The sequence below is a fragment of the Myotis daubentonii genome, chromosome 2 (genome assembly GCF_963259705.1).
Source record: "Myotis daubentonii chromosome 2, mMyoDau2.1, whole genome shotgun sequence".
Lineage (NCBI taxonomy): Eukaryota > Metazoa > Chordata > Mammalia > Chiroptera > Vespertilionidae > Myotis > Myotis daubentonii.
In genome coordinates, this window is record NC_081841.1 from 133,443,987 (window position 1) to 133,462,943 (window position 18,957).

The 18,957-nt window shown below is 44.4% G+C and overlaps 1 protein-coding gene across 9 annotated transcripts in view; it reads left to right on the top strand.

The window, feature by feature from the left end:
- The first annotated feature begins 647 nt into the window (after nucleotides 1-647).
- Nucleotides 648-18,957, top strand: part of RCBTB2 (RCC1 and BTB domain containing protein 2) — a 40,540-nt gene continuing 22,230 nt past the window's right edge. The window contains exons 1-3 of one of the 9 annotated variants that reach the window (XM_059684654.1): nucleotides 648-975; nucleotides 18,079-18,234; nucleotides 18,463-18,613. In XM_059684654.1, the coding sequence (XP_059540637.1) occupies nucleotides 18,109-18,234; nucleotides 18,463-18,613 (277 nt within the window). In that variant the 5' untranslated portion in view covers nucleotides 648-975; nucleotides 18,079-18,108. Of the gene's footprint in view, nucleotides 976-1,061; nucleotides 1,276-1,299; nucleotides 4,839-9,645; nucleotides 9,707-14,534; nucleotides 15,743-18,078; nucleotides 18,235-18,462; nucleotides 18,614-18,957 lie in introns of those variants that run through there. The other 8 variants (XM_059684658.1, XM_059684657.1, XM_059684649.1 and 5 more) reach the window with 8 other exon arrangements.

The following is an 18,957-nucleotide window of genomic DNA, read 5'->3' on the forward strand; positions in this document are numbered from 1 at the left end:
ATCCTCTCCTTTTGGGTAAGTACTATTGAAGGGGGTCCCTCTAATTTTCCTTTTGAAAATAAAAATTCTAAGTTTTCCTTCCAGTTATGGTTATGTCAGAGTTTACATTAAAAGGGCAAAGAGTAACTGATGGTTTCAGGGGAAAAGTTTGCCTTAGGCAATGCCATGCATGCAAACTTCTGGCCCTACTCATGTCCTGCACAATCAAATAAACGCAAGTCTCCTTCTGGGGCTCAATGGAGTAAGCTTTGCTTGTAGATATAAATGACACTGAGGGCAGCTAGCCATTCTGGAACTTTCCCAATGAAATGTCATTTCCCAATGAAATGACAAAAGCCAGACCAAACAGGAGACTGACCTGACTCCACTGGGCTGAAATCTGTTATTTTATCTGGCTGTCCTACTTCTGTCAATCATTTAAATGTGGAACCTATGTCATTGAAAAGCCGGCAGATAAGCAACCAGCTGACTTTACAGGAACAGCTAATAATATTAGTTGTGGAGCATTTTACCAAAATCCGCTCAGGAATGGAAGTGTGTAATCTGGAAGGAATTACTGCGCATTATAAGGCCGTGGTGCAGTCACTAAAATGCACGAAGGGCAGCGGGAGTGCGTGAGGGTCACACAGAAATGACCGCGGCTGACTAAGGGAGAGCGGCTGTTCCAGGTCTTGGTCCCAAAGGAACTCGGGTCACCTCCCCAGCACACCCCGTGATTTCGGCCTTCGTACTAGAAAGGTGCAGGGCTTGTCCCACATGAGCGGGCGACAACGGGACCGTGAGAAAAAGGCGACTTGAGATCCCAGCTGGGGACCACCCCTAGGGAAGCCGGCCAGGACGGCAGACGGGGTGCCCGCAGCATCACACACGCCTCACACGCAGGAGCGGGCATCTCCAAACTCCCAGGGCGGTGGGCACCGGAACCATGGAGAAGGCGGGGGTGTCCCACAGGGGAATTCCGGAGAAAAGGCAGAGGTGGGCGCGGGCGGGAGGCGGTGTCCAGCCCCCGGCGGCGGCTCCAGAGGAGGGGAGGTGGGCGAGGAGGAGCGGGGAGCGCGGTGGGCAGCGGAGACGGGAGGAGGGGCGAGGCGCCTTCCCCGGCCCCCCTCCCCTCGCGTGGGCTCCCCTTTCTTCCCCTCCCTGGTCCGCCCGGCACCCGAGCGCATCCCGAGGCCTGGCCGCTTCCAGGGGAGGCGCCACGTCGTCGCGCCCGCCCGGGACGGTGCAGTGCGGGCGCGGCAGGAGGCGGAGCGGAGGCGGCGGGCCGGCGCTGAGGTAGGGCTTGGGGAGGCGCGCCGAGCCGGGGAGGGCCGGGCTGCAGCGGGCCAGTCTCGGGTGTCCCCGGGGCGGTGCCGCCGCCCCCGCTGCCCGCGCTGCGGGACGATGCCGCGGCTCTGAAGCAGCTTCTGAACCCCCAGCCGCGCCCACCTCCCGCGAGCGCAATTGCGCTGGCGGGGCCCAGGCGCCGGCCGCGGGCTGCACCGCCGCCCAGGCCTCGGGACCCGGCATCGCTGCGCGTGCGCACACCCGCCAGCGGGGGCTGGGCGCGGGGCCCGGGGTTGCACACCCACCCGCCAGCCGCCGTGGCGGCGCTGCGCATGCGCGACGCTGCGGGCGGAGGGAGCGGACCTGGTCTAGGCCGGCGTGGACGTGACCCGGGTGGTGTCGCCTGCCCGAGACTTCCGGGCCGTGGGCCAGCCCGGCGGGGGGTGGGGGGGGGCGGCCTGAGCTCCCCTGTCCCTTCCCACGCGCCGGCCCGCGTCGGCTACTATGTGTTCGCTTCTGTGGCCTCCACTCTGGCTCCCGAGGTCCAGGCCCCAGTCGGCTCACTAGCTCCTTGTGCCTTCAGCATTTGGGCCAGAATGGAGGGATAACGAGCAAGTTGGACCAAGCTAGGCGAAGCTGTTCCGAAACTGATGTGGGAGGGATGGGGAGACATCGCTCTAAATCTTTATTTTTAAGCGGGAAGATCATTGCTTCTCTCAGACCCGGAAATGGAGATTTTCAGAGGCAGATAACTTTCCAAGAGCCCAGCCTGGGCCCAACAGGAACTTCCTACTTGAATTGGAAGGCGAGTTCACAGTGAACTTTTTGCTTTTGTTCTCTGGGAAATTACATAAAACGTTGGAACAGTTCCAGCCCACGACTGTGTCAGAATGCCTGCCCGGGAGCTGCCCGGTGCGCGCTGGGCCCTTGATCTCTATCCCAGCTGAATGGAGGTGGTCGGCTCACCAATGGCGCTTTGCGAGACGCTCTGTCCCAGCCGGGCGGAGACAGTCATGCCTGTGCGGCCTCGGCCTCCCGGCTTCGCACCTGCTGGCACGGAGTTGCTGGTGGCTTTACCGTCCTGGGCCGTGGTGCTTAAGTCGGTTGCGTGGCTCCTGGGGCTGCTTGGAACTTTGCGTGCCTTGCAGTCGTACAGGATGCGCTGATGCAGGCATCTGGGGGCTGCAGCAGAAGCGGCACTGTCAGAGAATCTGAGTTCTCCTGGTGAAATGTGATTTCTGTTCTCCAGGGCGCTAGGTAGTATGTACATGTTATCGATTGGAATAGGTTCTTGCACACCCCACTCCCACCATGCAGGCCTCATTGTTGGTATGGGACTCCTCAACCCTAGAGCCTATCCATTCGTTATTTCGTCCATGTTCAAAGCTTACTTTCCCCCTCCACCCAAATCTGCACAGCACCCAACTTCATTCCAGCCGCAAAACAATTGCCATCACTTCATGGAGGTAGCTGCCTCTTCTACAGCAGCTGCTGCTCTTGCTCTTAAGTTGCTCTATTGGGCACTACCACGATCTGATATGATATGATCTGTCTCTTCCATAATCAGATCTCAGTATATATTTGTTAAATCTATAATTGAAATTGAAATTTGACTGTCTTCAGAAATATTCTGTACTAAACTCTCAACTTGGATTCATTCATTCATTCAACAAACATTTGAGTTACTGCTTGGTATCAGATCCTGGCTAGGTGTTTGGATATGTCAGTGCACATAATAGACAATGATTTCTTTTCTTCTGGAGCTTACGTTCTAGCCAAGAATGATTAACAATAAACATTTATTTAATGCTAGAAAATTATGAGTGCTATGAAAAAATGAAAAAAGAGAGCAGAGAAAGGGGACTGGGAGTGTACATATGGGTTGTAGTTTTAACAGCATGGTTACTGTGGGTTTGGAGGGTAAACTGAAGGTGATATTTATGGCAGAGAACTGGTTTTTAAAATTAATTGTCTTTCTGGGAGAAAATGTCCCTTGCCATTCTCTACTATGTCTTTCATGGGGACTCATACTATGACCATTAAAGCAAGTGTAATCATCTTTTATAATATACAGGTAAAACAAATGTTTTTTAATTGAGTTCAAGTTATTCGAGGTTTACAGTTTAACTCAGCACATCAAGTTAAGAGACTGGGCTCTTAAATGGAAGAGACTAGCCAAAGGTATACTACTGATGTGTTGAAAAAATTTGTATGTTTTCTTTACATTTTACTACACTTTGCAATTGCTTCTTAATGTCCCTCTGTGTATGACTTGTGACGTTGTTTTCCAGCATGGTCATTGCTTTTCTTTATTTGAAACTGTGTTAAAGATTGGTATTATGTCAGGCTTAAGGTATTAAATTATCACTCTTAGAGACTTCTGAATGAACCACATAGGCCTAACCAAATTTTATTCCATAATGACATGTCATATTAGCAGACACACTGATTAATAGTGATTGCTTTACCAACAATAATGTGCAGAGACTGCCTTGTATATGCTTTATACAGGGAAGTGAATTATTTGACCTGTTCTTTGAGAGGATTCAGAATGTATATATTACCATGTTCAATCATCGAAAGATTGTCTGCTTGTCCAATAGTATTCAACCGTGTAGTTATTAAGAGTGTAAGGAAAAATCTTGAAATAGAGTATATAAGAATAAGAAGTTATCTGTCCTAAAGAGGGATAACTTGGAAATAAATTATTGAACTATACACACTTAGGAAAACAACCAAAATAAGAAATGTCATGCAAAAGATTATCTTAGTTGATGTATATTTAGTTTAGAAAATTACTCTTGCCAAAACTTGAAACATTGGCCCTTGAGCATCTAATTTTGACCTTCTAAAGCAGTGGTTCTCAACCTTCTTAATGCCGCGACCTTTAATACAGTTCCTCATGTTGTGGTGACCCCCAACCATAAAATTATTTTTGTTGCTACTTCATAACTGTTATTTTGCTACTGTTATGAATCGTAATGTAAATCTGATATGCAGGATGTATTTTCATTGTTACAAATTGAACATAAAGCATAGTGATTAATCACAAAACAATATGTAATTATATATGTGTTTTCCGATGGTCTTAGGCGACCCCTGTGAAAGGATCGTTCGACCCCCAAAGGGGTCGTGACCCACAGGTTGAGAACCGCTGCTCTAGAGTTTCTCTAGACCATTGTTTCCCAAATTACAAGACATGACTTATTAATGATCTTGAAATTATTTTAGTGGGCTGAGTATGTTTTAAAAAAATGAAATAGAGAAAGATAAGATAAAACAGGGTAGAATAGAATAAAATAGAAAAAATACAAAAGAAGATATAAGCATCTCATGTAGTAAGGGTAAGATTTTATGAAACTTTTGTTTCAACTACATATATGTATCAAAAAGATTGAAAGGCAGCATTGTTGATTGCTCTCTAAAGTTATTATATCAGTTTGCCTTCCAGCAGTTGAAGTGTCTTTTGGTCTGCATCCTCACCAACACTAGGTATTTTTCCTCTCTAATTTTGAAGATCTGATGGATGAGATCTAACTCATTGTGATTGCATTTCCATCTTAAATTCCATGGTGAATTTGAGCATCTTTTTATATGTTTATTAATTTCTTCTGGGAATTGCTTGTATCCTTTGCCCATTTCTAAATTGTCTTTTTCTTACTGATTTTGAAGTGTTCTTTACATATTCTGGGTGCTCACCCTTTGTCAGCTATCAGTTATATGTGTTGAAAATATCTTTTCCTGTTCCTTATCACATTTTTCCCTTTTGTTCATTTTGTCATTTATTATGCCAAAATTTTAAGCTTTAATGTAGTAAAATTTATTGGTCTTTTCTTTGTGGTTTATGCTTTTGTTTTGTGTCTTATTTAAGAAATCTTTCCCTGCCCTGAAATCATAAAGATATTTTTTATACTTTGTTCCAAAAATTTGAAAGTTTTGCTTTTTTCACATTCCAGATGGTTTCCTTTGAATTTTCTATGTTGAAATACTGTAGATTAAACTTTCTTAGTATGTGTTTTTTCATGTTACATTGTCTGGATTGTTGAAGCCTGCTCCCAAAACTTATAAAGTATAATATCTAGAAGCTATATTTTACAATATTAGTTTTTTTATAATTGAGTACCTCTACTGCTGACTTTCAAATAATAGAGCTGATATAATTTTTAAATTGTATTTTTCTCAGGTAAATAATGACTTTATTAAAGTTGCAAGGTGGTATATTCTTTTCCTTCTCTGTTTCTTCTATGTGTTCGTATCACATTGGAATGTTTTTTAAAAAGGCATTTTTCACAATGCTAGAAGATTCAATATGTTTTCACAGTACTGTAAAATAATAATCTTGAATCATTTTTGTATATTGGATACCTAAGTATATTGGGAATTTTGATCAACAAAAATGAAATTATGTTAATTGAATTCAACTGAATGTTTTTATTTGAAGATGATAATTTTCTTATGCCTAGATGCAATTATGTCTTATCAAATAAACAGAATGGCTCATTTTTCATCATTCTAATTTTTAATGTGTTACTATTCTTGAAATTTCTAAAAGACACTGAAAAAAAGCTATTTATTTTCCTCTTTAAAAAAACCAACATATACAGTAGTTAAAATAAATCTCTATCTGCAATGGTACAGGGATGAGGTGGAAACGACAACAAACAAACAAACAAAAACCTGGATATGGTTTTTTGTGATTTGGCATATTAGCAAGATTTCCCTTCTACCAGGAAGGTGGTCTCAAGTTTAACAATGAGGGCAGTCACATCTCTACTTTGGTCCTCTTTCTATATTTCAATTTTTTGCCTTTGAATCCTCCTCTCCATTCTCTTCTCTTTCTCTTTATTCTCATCCCTCTCCTCTTCTCTAATTTTTATTCAATAAAGTTGGGGCAGATATGGAAAAAGTATTTCCGGTTAGGATGAGGCAAAAATAGAAGAATTTCCGATATAGTTAGTATCCAATATTCAAAAAGCTGTATTCAATGAATACATTGCATTCTACTTTGTGGTGGTTATAGCAGTAAAAGAGTCATGGTGCCTTCTCTTAAAGCACTTGCAAATTAATAGAAAAGTTTGTCTATTATCCTATTATCTAGGAATATGAAATTATCTTTCCACACTGACAACCAGATCTAGCTTTATCCTATATAATAAAAAGCTAAGCCCTAGCTGGCTTGGCTCAGTGGATAGAGCGTCAGCCTGTGGACTGAAGGGTCCCAGGTTCGATTCCGGCCAAGGGCACATGCCTGGGTTGCGGGCTCGACCCCCAGTAGGGGGGTGTGCAGGAGGCAGCCAATCAATGATTCTCTATCATCATTGATGTTTCTCTCTCTCCTTCTCCCTTCCTCTCTGAAATCAATAAAGAAATATATATACTAGGGGCCCGGTGCACGAAATTCGTGCACTGGGTGTGTGTGTGTGTGTGTGTGGGGGGGTCCCTCAGCCCAGCCTGCCCCCTCTCACATACTGGGAGCCCTCAGGCGTTGACCCCCATCACCCTCCGATCGCCTGATCGGCCCCTTGCCCAGGCCTGACGCCTCCGCCAGAGGTGTCAGGCTTGGACAGGGGACCCCCATCTCCCCCTGATCACTGGCTCTGGCCCCCGCCCAGGCCTGAGGCCTCTGGCCCAGGAATCATGCCTGGGCAGGGGACCCCCATCTCCCTCTGATCGCTTGCTCCACCCCCCCGCCCAAGCCTGATGCCTCTGACCCAGGCTTCAGGCCTGGGCAAGGGGACCATCATATCCCCCCAATCCCCAGCTCCGCCCCCCACCCAGGCCTGATGCCTCGGCCAGAGGAGTTGACCCCCCACCCTCCGATCACCAATCACTGGATCGGCCCCTTGACCAGGCCTGAGGCCTCCGGCAGAGGTGTCAGGCCTGGGCAGAGGACCCCCAGCTCCCCGCGGTTGCAGGCTCCGCCCCTGCCCAGGCCTAACACCTCTGGCCTAGGCGTCCGGCCCGGGCAGCGGGGACCCGCAGCTGCAGCGGCCCCGCGATCGTGGGCTCCGCTTTAGGCCCAGGCAAGGGACCCCTAGCTCCTGGGACTGCCAGCTTCGACCGTGCCCAGCTCCCATCGCTGGCTCCACCCCTACTTCCTGCTATCGCTGGCCAGGGCAGAAAAGGCACCTGATTCTCCGATCATGGCTGGGGGGCAGGGCAAAGGTGGCCCCAGGGCCGCCTTTGCCCTGCCCCCCAGCTCTTAGCTCCCCCCTGGGTTTCCGATCACTGTCAGTGGCAGGGGGCTTCTTCCTGCTTTCCCTTTCGCCTCCCTGCATTGTGCCTACATATGCAAATTAACCGCCATCTTGTTGGCAGTTAACTGCCAATCTTAGTTGGCAGTTAACTGCCAATCTTAGTTGGCAGTTAATTTGCATATAGCCCTGATTAGCCAATGAAAAGGGTATCGTCGTACGCCAATTACCATTTTTCTCTTTTATTAGATAGGATATATATATATATATAAAAAAGGCTAATATCCAAATCAACCAAACGGTGGAACGACCAGTTGCTCTGATGCGCACTGACCACCAGGGGGCAGATGCTCAATGCAAGAGCTTCCCCTGGTGGTCAGTGCACTCCCACAGGGGGAGTACTGCTCAGCCACAAGCCAGGCTCATGGCTGACGAGTACAGCTGTGGTGGTGGGAGCCTCTCCCGCCTCTGCGGCAGTGCTAAGGATGTCGGACTGATGGTTTAGGCTCACCATCAGTCGGACACCCCCCGAGGGCTCCTGGACTGCAAGAGGGACTGTGAGAGTTCACAGGCCGGGGTGAGGGACCCCCCTTCCCCCCCACCCGCCCCAAGTGCACGAATGTCATGCACCAGGCCTCTAGTAAATTTATAAGAAAAGTCCAAGTGATCCTTTTAAAGCAAGCGTATCTTTTCCAAACATTAGAAGTAATCTTTGTATCAATTGCCATGGTTTGAGTTATAAGTGTTCTGAATATATTATTCCTTATATTCTGAGAGATCTTTTTATAGCTGAGGAAAACAACATTTTAACAGTATCCTTAAGGGCATATAAAATATCAATAAGGAACACCTTTAAGACTTGACCTCATTATTACTTTTTTAATCCTCCCTCAGGATATGTTGTTATTGATTTTAGAGAGGAAGGGTGAGAGAGAGAGAGAGAGAGAGAGAGAGAGAGAGAGAGAGACACCAATGTGAGAAACTTCAGTCAGTTGCTTCCCCTATAAACCCTGACTGGGAATAGAACTCACTAACTTTCGATGTATGGGAGGACGCTCCAACCAACTTAGTCACCTGGCCAGGGCAAAGCTTGACCTTATTTTGGTTACTTGTAGATAATATTAAATAAAATGTTCTCATTTTAGTACTTGAAATATGGATTGTATTTGAGTAAATATAATCCAACTTAAATCAGAAATATCAACATTTTTAAATATAATTGCTTTTTGTTTAATCCTCACTGGAGGATATTTTTTCCATTGATTTCTAGTGAGAGAGTGGAAGGGAGGGAGGAGGGGGAGAAAGAGAGAGAGAAACATCCATGTGAGAGAGACACACCGATTGGTTGCCTCCCACATGCGCCCCTACTGGGGCTAGGGAACCTGCAACCAAGGTACATGCCCTTGACCAGGAATCCAACCCAAGACTCTTTGGTCTGTGAGCCGATGCTCTAACCACTTAGAAAACTGGCCAGGGCTCATTAAATTGCCTTTTTTTTTTTTTCATCTTTAGTGACAAGATAGTTGACTTGTAATGATTGAATCATGGACATGGTGCATATATTCTGCTTCTGCTGTTACTTCTATGTGGTAGAAAATATTGTGAAGATGGCTAAGGCAGGGACATGCAGTACTGTTGCTACATACTTGATGGCTGTTGTTTTAGATTTTTTGTTAAAGTTTAGGATATCGAAGCCATGTTCATTCATCGTTTCATCCTTTTCATTCATTATCTACCCTCCCCCGCTACCTTTTCCCCCCAGTTTAGTAAATCGTATATTTCTCAGTGGAGCTGAGAATTGATAAGTCTGCTGATCATAGTGATTTGGAATTTTCCAATCCCAGGGAAAGTTTGAACAAGGTCTAAGTTTATTTTTCTTTATCTACAGAAAGTTAACTCTGAAATGAAAATTTTCTATTTATTTCCTTTTAGATTTAAGAATCTGTGTTTATCCTGGGGTTGCTTTTCACACCTCAGCAGGAGGATTCCCGTAAGAAGCAATGTGGTAGTTCCAGAGCAGTTAACACACCTTTGGAGTGTTACAGCTGTTAACTCCCATGCCTAAAACTTAATTCCTTTATTTTCTCTTCACCATATTTGAGCTCAGCTTATTTTTTCTGTTAATTAGCAGTAGTTTTAACCTGCCTAGTGTCATTTGACATACGGATGCTTTTTCCTCAGGGACTGCACAGGACTGAATCCATATGGAAGAAGAACGTCCCCTTTTTTATGGAGAAAGTGGCAAGGTTAGAAAAAAAGCATGCCCGCGGAGCGTGTATTTTCTGTGGCATGAAACACTTCATCAAACATTTATTGGCCGTCTGATAGGAAGATCAGTGAGATCGTGTCTATCTTTGAGGGGCTCACAGTATAGTGACTAAGATGCCAACCGATAATTTTGTGGGTATAGACTGTAAAGGATATAGGACCCAGCAAGGAACTATGGATATAGTCTGAGGAGTAGAGAGAGGGTTCCCAGAGATGGTGACATTTGAGCTGGGTGAAATAATGCTGTCCTATAGAAGGGTTTGAGTTGGAATGTTCATTCCATTCCCAGATATTTTTAAAAATTATAGAATATTTCTTCTTAGATGACATGATTTTAATTCATTATAGATATTCTTTAATTTATTTCTGTTTCATCACATCTGAAAATTACAGTCAACCAGCTTAAGTCCAGTCAGTGTCCAATTGATACTAAAAGTTTCACATCTTTCAGCATGCACATTGATTTCCATCTAGTGTTAATTTCATTAAATTTAGAGAATATCTACTCTTCACTGTTAATATCTGCTTAATATTAACTGCCACTATTAACTTTTACTTTTCTATTTCCACTCTTTTTAAATAAAATATTGTCAAAATACAGTGAACAATGTAAATTATACAAAGCGAACATAGTTTCAGAAGTTTCTGAAATTGAACCATAATATTACCATGTGCTGATTCAAAGTGCTTGTTTGTGAGTCCTTGTAGGAAAGTCCAAAAATTGCTTAGAAAAGTAATATATAGGACTTGGGAGTCTTACAAAATGTTAATAGGAAAATTCCTAACTTTTCTTTGGAGACAGATTTTATAAAATAAAAAATGGACTCAAACATTAGCAATGAAATTACGTTATTACATATAAAGTGTTATACTGCCAGGAAATCTTCAAAGGGCAAGGTGTTGGCTGGTTTTCTTTTTTTTTTTTTTTTTTGCTAGGAAGTCCAACATGTAATTTTAATTCTTTTCCATATGCTGTATTTTAAGTTGAATTATGACAACTTAATAATTGTTTGTAGTTAAGTGAAGTATCATAATAGACTTGGTTCTCATTGATGGAAAAACAATTACACATGTAACACACACTCAAAGGAATAATAAAATGCATTTTAGTTTCTAACTTTATGGAACTCTATTTCCTTAATTATGTTTTCCTTGAGCTAATTATAACTTTGCTACTTTGCATTTCCCGAACAGACGCCAGCGAAAGATGGGGGAGGTGGACTGGATGTGAACAAAGCAGTGAATCAGAGCTCTCATTCCTTGATAGCGCCTTTCCCCCCATACATATTTTTCTGTTGCCCACTCTTGGCTCTTGTTTAGCCAGTCCCTGACCTAACAGTTGGGCACAGAGGCAGTTGGGTGCCTTCTATGGAGATGGTTCCCATCTTGCCGGTGGTTGCAGCATGATTGAGGCTCCTATAGGGTGCTCGTGTGAATTCTTGTACTAATATATACTTTTATTATGCAGGGTGGGGCAAAAGTAGGTTTACAGTTGTGAGTACATGAAACAGTTTATTCTTGTTTCGTAATTCTTTAATTATTGTATGATTTTACATACAAACAACAAAAAATGAACTTTTGATGACTAACTTCAGCAGCTAGCCTCTGACAGATTTAAAAACCAGTATATTCACACCTCTGTTTTACTTAGGTTATATTGTAGTTATTTGTTTTCTATTAAATTGTGAGCTCCTTGAAGGGAGTGATTATGTCGCATTTTTATACCTTTAATATTGGACACTCAATAAATGTTCAATGATACTGTCAGAGCCAGTGTTCTCTTGGCCAGAAGTGTCCTTTCACAGATGTATGGCTGTAGGTGACATTACAAACACACTGGAATCCCAGTGGTCAGCAGAGTTATGAGCTGGGTACTATAGGTCTTGTAGAGGTGGGCTCATGTTTAGTTGCTAGTTGAATTTGCAACCTGATTCTAGGCATCTAAGAAACCACTTGATTTTATAGCAGAACAGGTTGAAATCCAAAAGCCTGCTTGAAAGGGAAAAATTAGGTAGCAATCAGTCATTACATTGCTGCGTGTTTTCTCGTATATTGCCATCTGCCCTGTTTGTGCATGACAACAACACACAATGGGTATCGCTGCCCTGCTCATAAGGACTTTGTGTGAACAACAGCCAAAGCTCTGCAGATACAAGCAAGCACTAGGTCTACCAGTAATACAACTTTTTATGTGAACGTCTTACTCAGCAAGAGATCATGTGTGGAAAGAAATCTGAGCTCATCCATTAGGAGCTAGTGATCTTGGAGGATTACTTAATCTCTCTGGGCCTCAGTTTTTTTATATGTAAAACAAGGATAGCAATATCTATGTCCTACAATTGAGAAGATTAGAAATAATATATAAGAACTCTTAACTAGCACGTAATATATCTTCATTAAATATTTGATGTCATATCCCAAACATTGTTCTTTTTGAAATTTCTAGAGTTAAGTAGGAAAAATATTAAAATAAGGACCTCATAGAAAATGAGGTTCTTTGTAGATGTGGGTGATTTAAAGCAGAAGCTTAGATTCTGTCCTTAGCTCTAAAGTGACCTTGGGTGCTGCCCAAAACATAATAGAAGACATCATTCTTGGGACAGGGTCTCACAGTTCAAGTGGCATGGCGAAGTTACGTGGTTGGATTGGGCATCAGGGGAGCGTGCCCTGGTTCAGGCCCTGCCACTAACGCAGGGTGATTCTGTTAGCAGTGACAAGCTGCTTTGCCTCTGTATTATTTTCCTAAGGGTGCCCTAACAAAGGACCACAAACTGAGGGGCTTAAAATAACAGAAATTTATCTGCGCCTAGTCCTGGAAGCTAGAAGTCTAGAACCAAGGTGTCAGCAAGGCCATGATTCCTAAGGGTGGAAGGGACAAATATCCTTTCAGGTCTGTAGAAAATAAGTATCTAACATGATCACCTTTCTACCAGAACTCATTTCTAGTAAAGTTGATTTAATAGCTGATGGGAAAGACAGGCCTAAGAAAATCCCTTGCTCCTTTAAATCCATAAAGAGTATGATGATTATTTATTATTTACTAGAGGCTTGGTGCACGAAATTCGTGCACTGGGGGGGGGGTGTCCCTCAGCCCAGCCTGCACCCTCTTCAATCTGGGACCCCTTGGGGGATTATTATCCCCCAAGGGATCAGGCCTAAACCAGCAGTTGGACATCCCTCTCACAATCCAGGACTGCTGGCTCCCAACCGCTTGCCTGCCTGCCTGCCTGTTTGCCCCTAACCACTTCAGCCTGACCGCCTGATCACCCCCTAACCACTCCCCTGCCAGCCTGATTGATGCCTAACTGCTGCCCTGCCAGCCCGGTTGCCCCCAACTGCCCTCCCCTGCAGGCCCGGTCGCTCCCAACTGCCCTCCCCTGCCGGCCATCTTGTGTGAGGGTGTGATGGTCAATTTGCATATTACCACTTTATTATGTAGGATTTTTAATCCTTACCTGAGGATATGTTTATTGATTTGAGAAAGAGAGAGAGAGAGAGAGAGAGAGAGAGAGAGAGAGAGAGAGAGAGAGAAAGAAAGGGGAGAGGGTCAGAGAGAGAGAGAGAGAGGAACATTGATCGGTTGCCTCCTGTATGCACCTCATTCAGGTTGAACCCATAACCTAGGTATGCACCCTGACCAGGAATTGAACCCACAACCTTTTTATGCTCCAACCAACTGAGCAACCCGCCAGGACAAGAGTATGATGGTTATTGAGGGAAATGGCCAAACATATCATTTGATAGGCATATTGGCTTTTTAGCATCTTATTGTAATCTACAAACATATTGAAATTTGAAAAGTACATAAGTAAAAGTGTTTTCAGTATAGCAAATCAATAAAAGCTCCCTTCAAAATAGCTTTATAATGTCCACCTTGAATGCTCTTTTCTCATCATGAGTGCAGATGCTCATGAACTGAACATGTGCTGTTTTGAGTTTACAGTCATGTGCCACATAACCATGTTTTTTGGTCAATGAAAGTTCACATAAGGATGGTGGTCTTATCTATACTAATAAAAGGGCAATATACTAATTAGAGCGGATGTCTTCTGGACATCCTTCCTGACAAAGCTGCAGTGGCTGCGAGGGCCGAAGGCAGGCAACCATGGTGGTGTTGGTGAGGGCTGAGGGCAGGCAGCCATGGTAGTGGCTGCGAGGCCCGGGACTCAGGCAGCCGTGGGCTCAGGCAGCTGTGAGCCCTGGTGGTTGCTAGGCCCGGGGCTCAGACCTTGCAGCCGAGGTGCCGGCAGTGGCAGCAGCAGTGGTGTGATGAGGGTGGCGCCTTCCCGATAGGTGGTCGCCTCCCACAGAGGGAGGCCAGACTGTGGCCTATGCTATCAGTAGGACATCCCCTGAGGGCTCCTGGACTGTGAGAGAGGGTAGGCTGGGCTGAGGGACCCTCCTAGTGCACAAGTTTTCATGCACCTGGCCTTTAGTAAGATTATAATGGACCTCAAAAATTCCTATCGCCTAGTGACATTGTAACATTGTAACATTGTAGTGCAATGCATTACAATTGCCTACAGTATTTAGTACATAACATGCATACAGGCTTGCAGCCTAAGAGCAATAGGCTATACCCGTGGTCGGCAAACTGCGGCTCACGAGCCACATGCAGCTCTTTGGCCCCTTGAGCGTGGCTCTTCCATAAAATACCATGTGCGGGCGCGCATACAGTGCGATTGAAACTTTGTGGCCCATGTGCAGAAGTCGGTTTTTGGCCTGGGCGAGTCTATTTTGAAGAAGTACTGTTGACATTTGGCTCTGTTGACTAATGAGTTTGCCGACGACTGGGCTATACTATATAGCCTAGGTACATAGCACCTAGGTTTGTCTAAGTGCACTCTATGATGTTCACATGATGACAAAATTGCCTAACAATGCATTTCTCAGAAGGTATCACTGTTGTTGCACTGCCACCCCAATTCATATGTTGAAATCCTAACCTCCAAAGGTGATGGTATTAAGAAGTGGGAGGTGCTTAAGTCATGGGTGGAACACTCATGATTGAGATTAGTGCCTTTCTAGAAGGGGCTCTAGAGAGATCCCCAGCACCTTCCACCACCTGGGAACCACCAGCAATGAACCAGGAACATGACTGTGCTGGTGTCTTGCTCTTGGACTTCCCAGCCTCCAGAACTGTGAGAAATAAATTTCTGTTGTCAAGTCACTCCATTTGTGGTGCTTTGTTATAGTAGCCCTAGCAAATGAATACATACACTTTCTGAGTGTTTCTTCCTACCAATACCCAAACCTGAGTGGGGGATGAGGGAACCCACCAGCTGTTTAAACTGAAGGTCAGAACTGGCCCCTGACCTGAAATTCCTGGACCCTTTCCTTGGTATCACTTTCAGTGTTGTTCTTTTCCAAGGACTTGTTTTGTTAAGACTTGGGCAGCTAATGAAATAGCAGTTCTACCTCTCCCCCTTACCCTCCTGCTTTTACAACCAGCCTAGCTTCCAGAGCTATGTTTAAGACACAGCCAACACTTAAAGTGATGGCTAGACATTCAGCTCCCAACGTTTGGCTTTGGATGTTTCCCGTGTGTAGGGCACAGCTATAGGGTTAAGCCTCACACTGACCTGTTGGCAAAGCCACAAACAAGTCCCAGCTTAGAGGGCACAGTCCTCTTAGCATAATTAGCTTGACCTTATGACACTCCCTAGATCTTATCTGGGAAGCTAATGGGCTGTGGGAGGTGTAGCAAGTGCTCTCAAAACAAGTGAAACTCACAGGATCATTGTAACTCTGGTGACCGAATACCTTGTTTACCTCTGGCTATAAAATAAAGGCTCAGCTTGCTTCCTCAGCCAGGCACAGGAAGATCCACCTAGACCCAGCTTATTCTCTTTGTCACTTCTTCATCCTTTCACTGCCCTCACTCAGGCTTTCGAACCCTTGGCTGAGCTGGTGTCGCACATGTGGCACCCAATGCGGGGCCTGAGTTCGGGGGAACTTCAGTTGTCAGGTGAAAGAACGCTCCAGTGAAGCACGTGTAGAAAACAAGAAGGAAGGTAAGGAGTGAAGTTCAGTGCTGTAACTAGGTGTAAAACATGGGAATTCAGGATCACAGGAAAAGAATTTATACGTATCCATCTTAAGGCTATGCTCCAAGCACGGGGCTATTCTGTGAGGTATGAACAGCTTTTCAAGTTGTTGGGTTTTGTGAGTAAAATCTGCCCATGGTTTTCTGAGGAAGGAAAGGTAAATATAGAGGCATGGGAGAAGGTAGGAAAACAACTTAGAGATCATTATATAGCTGAAGGTCCAGAGGAAATGCCTGCCTTCTGCTTTCAGTCTGTGGTCCCTGATTCGGGACTGCCTAGAGCCCACTCCAGAAAGGGAGTGGATGATTGTGGCAGGGGAATCAAGACAGATGGGGGAAGGCTACCAGAGGCTTCCGACTCCACCTGTACCATCGGTGCCTCCACTGCCTCCTCCAGTCCCTGGGGCTACAGCTCCTGTAGAAGAGAGCCCTCCGGACGATGCGCTTCCTCCCAAATATGAGCGAGGATTGGAGGAAGCAAGGGAACAGCGCTGGCAGGTTTGGGATGATGGGGGTCTGGTGCAAACATTTGGAGAGCTCACTGTTGCTCATAAGCGTCTCTTTTTACCCCCTAAACAAGCAGCTGGAAATGAAAGTCAAAGGGCTACAGGGAGTGGAAACAAGCAGCCTGGACTATGTTCAGGATGCAGGAGAGGAAAGCAATTGTGTAAATGACTGATGTTGATGATAATACCCTTTAGGCAGGGAAACTTCAGGTCCCACCAGACAGTAGAGTCCTTATCCTTAACCCCACTGCAGCCTTTCCAGCCGGCTCAGTAAACCTTTATCATGCCACCCTGGGAAGTGCAGGATTGACAAGTTCTTCCTGGGGTGATAGATCAGGACTCAGACAATAGCAGAAAGAGCCAATCCTACTCTTAAAATGAAACTATAAAAACAAAAATGGGGGGAGAAGAATGTTGTGTGTTAAATTGAAGAATGTGATGTGTTAAAATTTTTTGAATTACAATGCAGAGGGTTGTACAGTGGCCGAAAGGCATCGGGCCTCCTGACAAGAGTTTTACCAGATTCAGTAATGATGTGGGGAAGAGGTTGTGTTTGTATCTTTCCAGAAAGAGCAGTGCAGCCCATTTGAGTACCAGAGCGTTAAGTGCATTACCACAATGGACCCAGAGAAGCTCCTTGTCCCATCATTCAAAAGACTGAGAGTTGCCCCGATGACAGCAAAGTGGAAAAAAGAAGAAAAGGAAGGCTATGCAAGGGACTGAAGTGCCAACATGGGGTCAGCTGAAGAAGTTAACAACTGAGGCCCAGAAGATGGTAGAAAAACAAGATGGGGAAGTTACTCCCTCAATCATGTTTCTGGCTATGCTGCCAGTCTTCTGCAAAGTCTTGTGCAGCCAAGTCCGAGGACTCTGAGTAAATAGCAAAAGAAACTCTCATTTAGCAGAAACTCACTTATTGCTGTTTTGCATTGGCATTGTTTTATTCTTACTAGTTTTAAAAATGTTAACACATTGGCATTGTTTTGTTAATAGCCAGAGCTTTATGTTTAATTTTTAAAATGTTAACGTGTCTGTAGTTTGGGTTTTGCATTGGTATTGTTTTGTTATTGTTTTAATAGCCAGAGTTTTGCTCTTGTTGCTTAAGTTTTACTTTCATTATAGTAGCTTAAAAATAAAAAAGGGTGAGATGTAGGGAGCAGCTATAGGATTAAGCCTCAGGACTGACCTGTTAGCAAAGCCACAAACAAGTCCCAGCTTAGAGGGCACAGTCTTCTTAGCATAATTAGGCTTGACCTTATGACGCTCCCTAGATCCTTCCTAGGTAGCTAATGGGCTGTGGGAGGTGTAGCAAGTGCTGCCAAAACAAGTGAAACTCACAAGATCATTGTAACTATGGTGACTGAATACCTTGTTTACCTCTGGCTATAAAATAAAGGCTCAGCTTGCCTCTGGATCTCTCTCTCTGTGGACTCAGCCAGGCACAGGAAGATCCACCTAGACCTGGCTTATTCTCTCTGTCATTTCTTCATCCATTCGCCGTCCTCACTCAGGCTTGTGAACCCTTGGCTGGGCTGGCTCAGCACCCCCATGTCCTTGACGAAAATTAGTAGGTGACATCTGATTCTGTCCAGAGCTTCTGGTCTCGGCTGCAGTGAGAGCAGTACTGAAGCACCTGAGCTTGTACAGGCAATTACCACAGCAGTGAGAGCCTCTCAAAAACAGAAAGAACTTGTTCCTCATGAAACCAGGCCTGCTCTTCTACAGAAATGAAAGGGGCAAAGAAATTTAATTTTTAAATGAATAGTCTCAATATATATATATATTTTTTCCTTTTCAGCCAGTACAGGCCACTCCGTCATCTCTGAAGATGTTAGATGTGGGGAAGTGGCCAATTTTCTCCCTTTGTTCTGAGGAAGAGCTGCAGTTAATTCGTCAGGCCTGTGTCTTTGGAAGTGCTGGCAATGAAGTTTTATATACTACAGTGAATGATGAGGTAATTTTGAAGAAAAAATTCAACCACTTCTATTTTCAGAAATAAATTTGCTAGACTGAAGACCTTGGGGGAACTAAGGAATTAAGGTTAAAAAAAAAGTACAGAGAGTAGATTCGTATTTATTATATAATAAAGCAGTTTTGTTTTAGGAGGACTATGCCTGTATGAAGGTAATTGTAGGTTTGTCAGAAGTAGAACTGCTTGAACTAACAGTGGTTTTCCCCACAGGTTTTTGTACTTGGCACAAACTGCTGTGGCTGTTTGGGCTTAGGTGACGTCCAGAGCACCATTGAACCTCGGAGACTGGATTCTTTAAGTGGCAAAAAGATAGCCTGCCTCAGCTATGGGAGTGGTCCACATATTGTTCTTGCGACAACAGGTAACCTAGGTACACAGTGTAGAATTTTAGCCCTTGCTTTATTTATTGAGAAAAAAGAGTAGGACCATCCCCTAAACAGGGAACATATTTTTTGATTAGACAAGAGTTTCTGGTCTGCCTTGTGAACTTGACTATGCTTTGGACAACATAAAATATGAACATGTCTGAATATCAGAGTAAAGTAATGTAGCAGATGGAATCTAGCAATTATTGGCACTTTAGATATAAGAATGGCAGTGTGTTAAGCCCAGTAAGCCCCTTTTGTTTACACTTTACAAGTATAATTATTTTGCATTAAAATGGTGAACCCACTCTAGACCAGCGGTTCTCAACCTGTGGGTCGC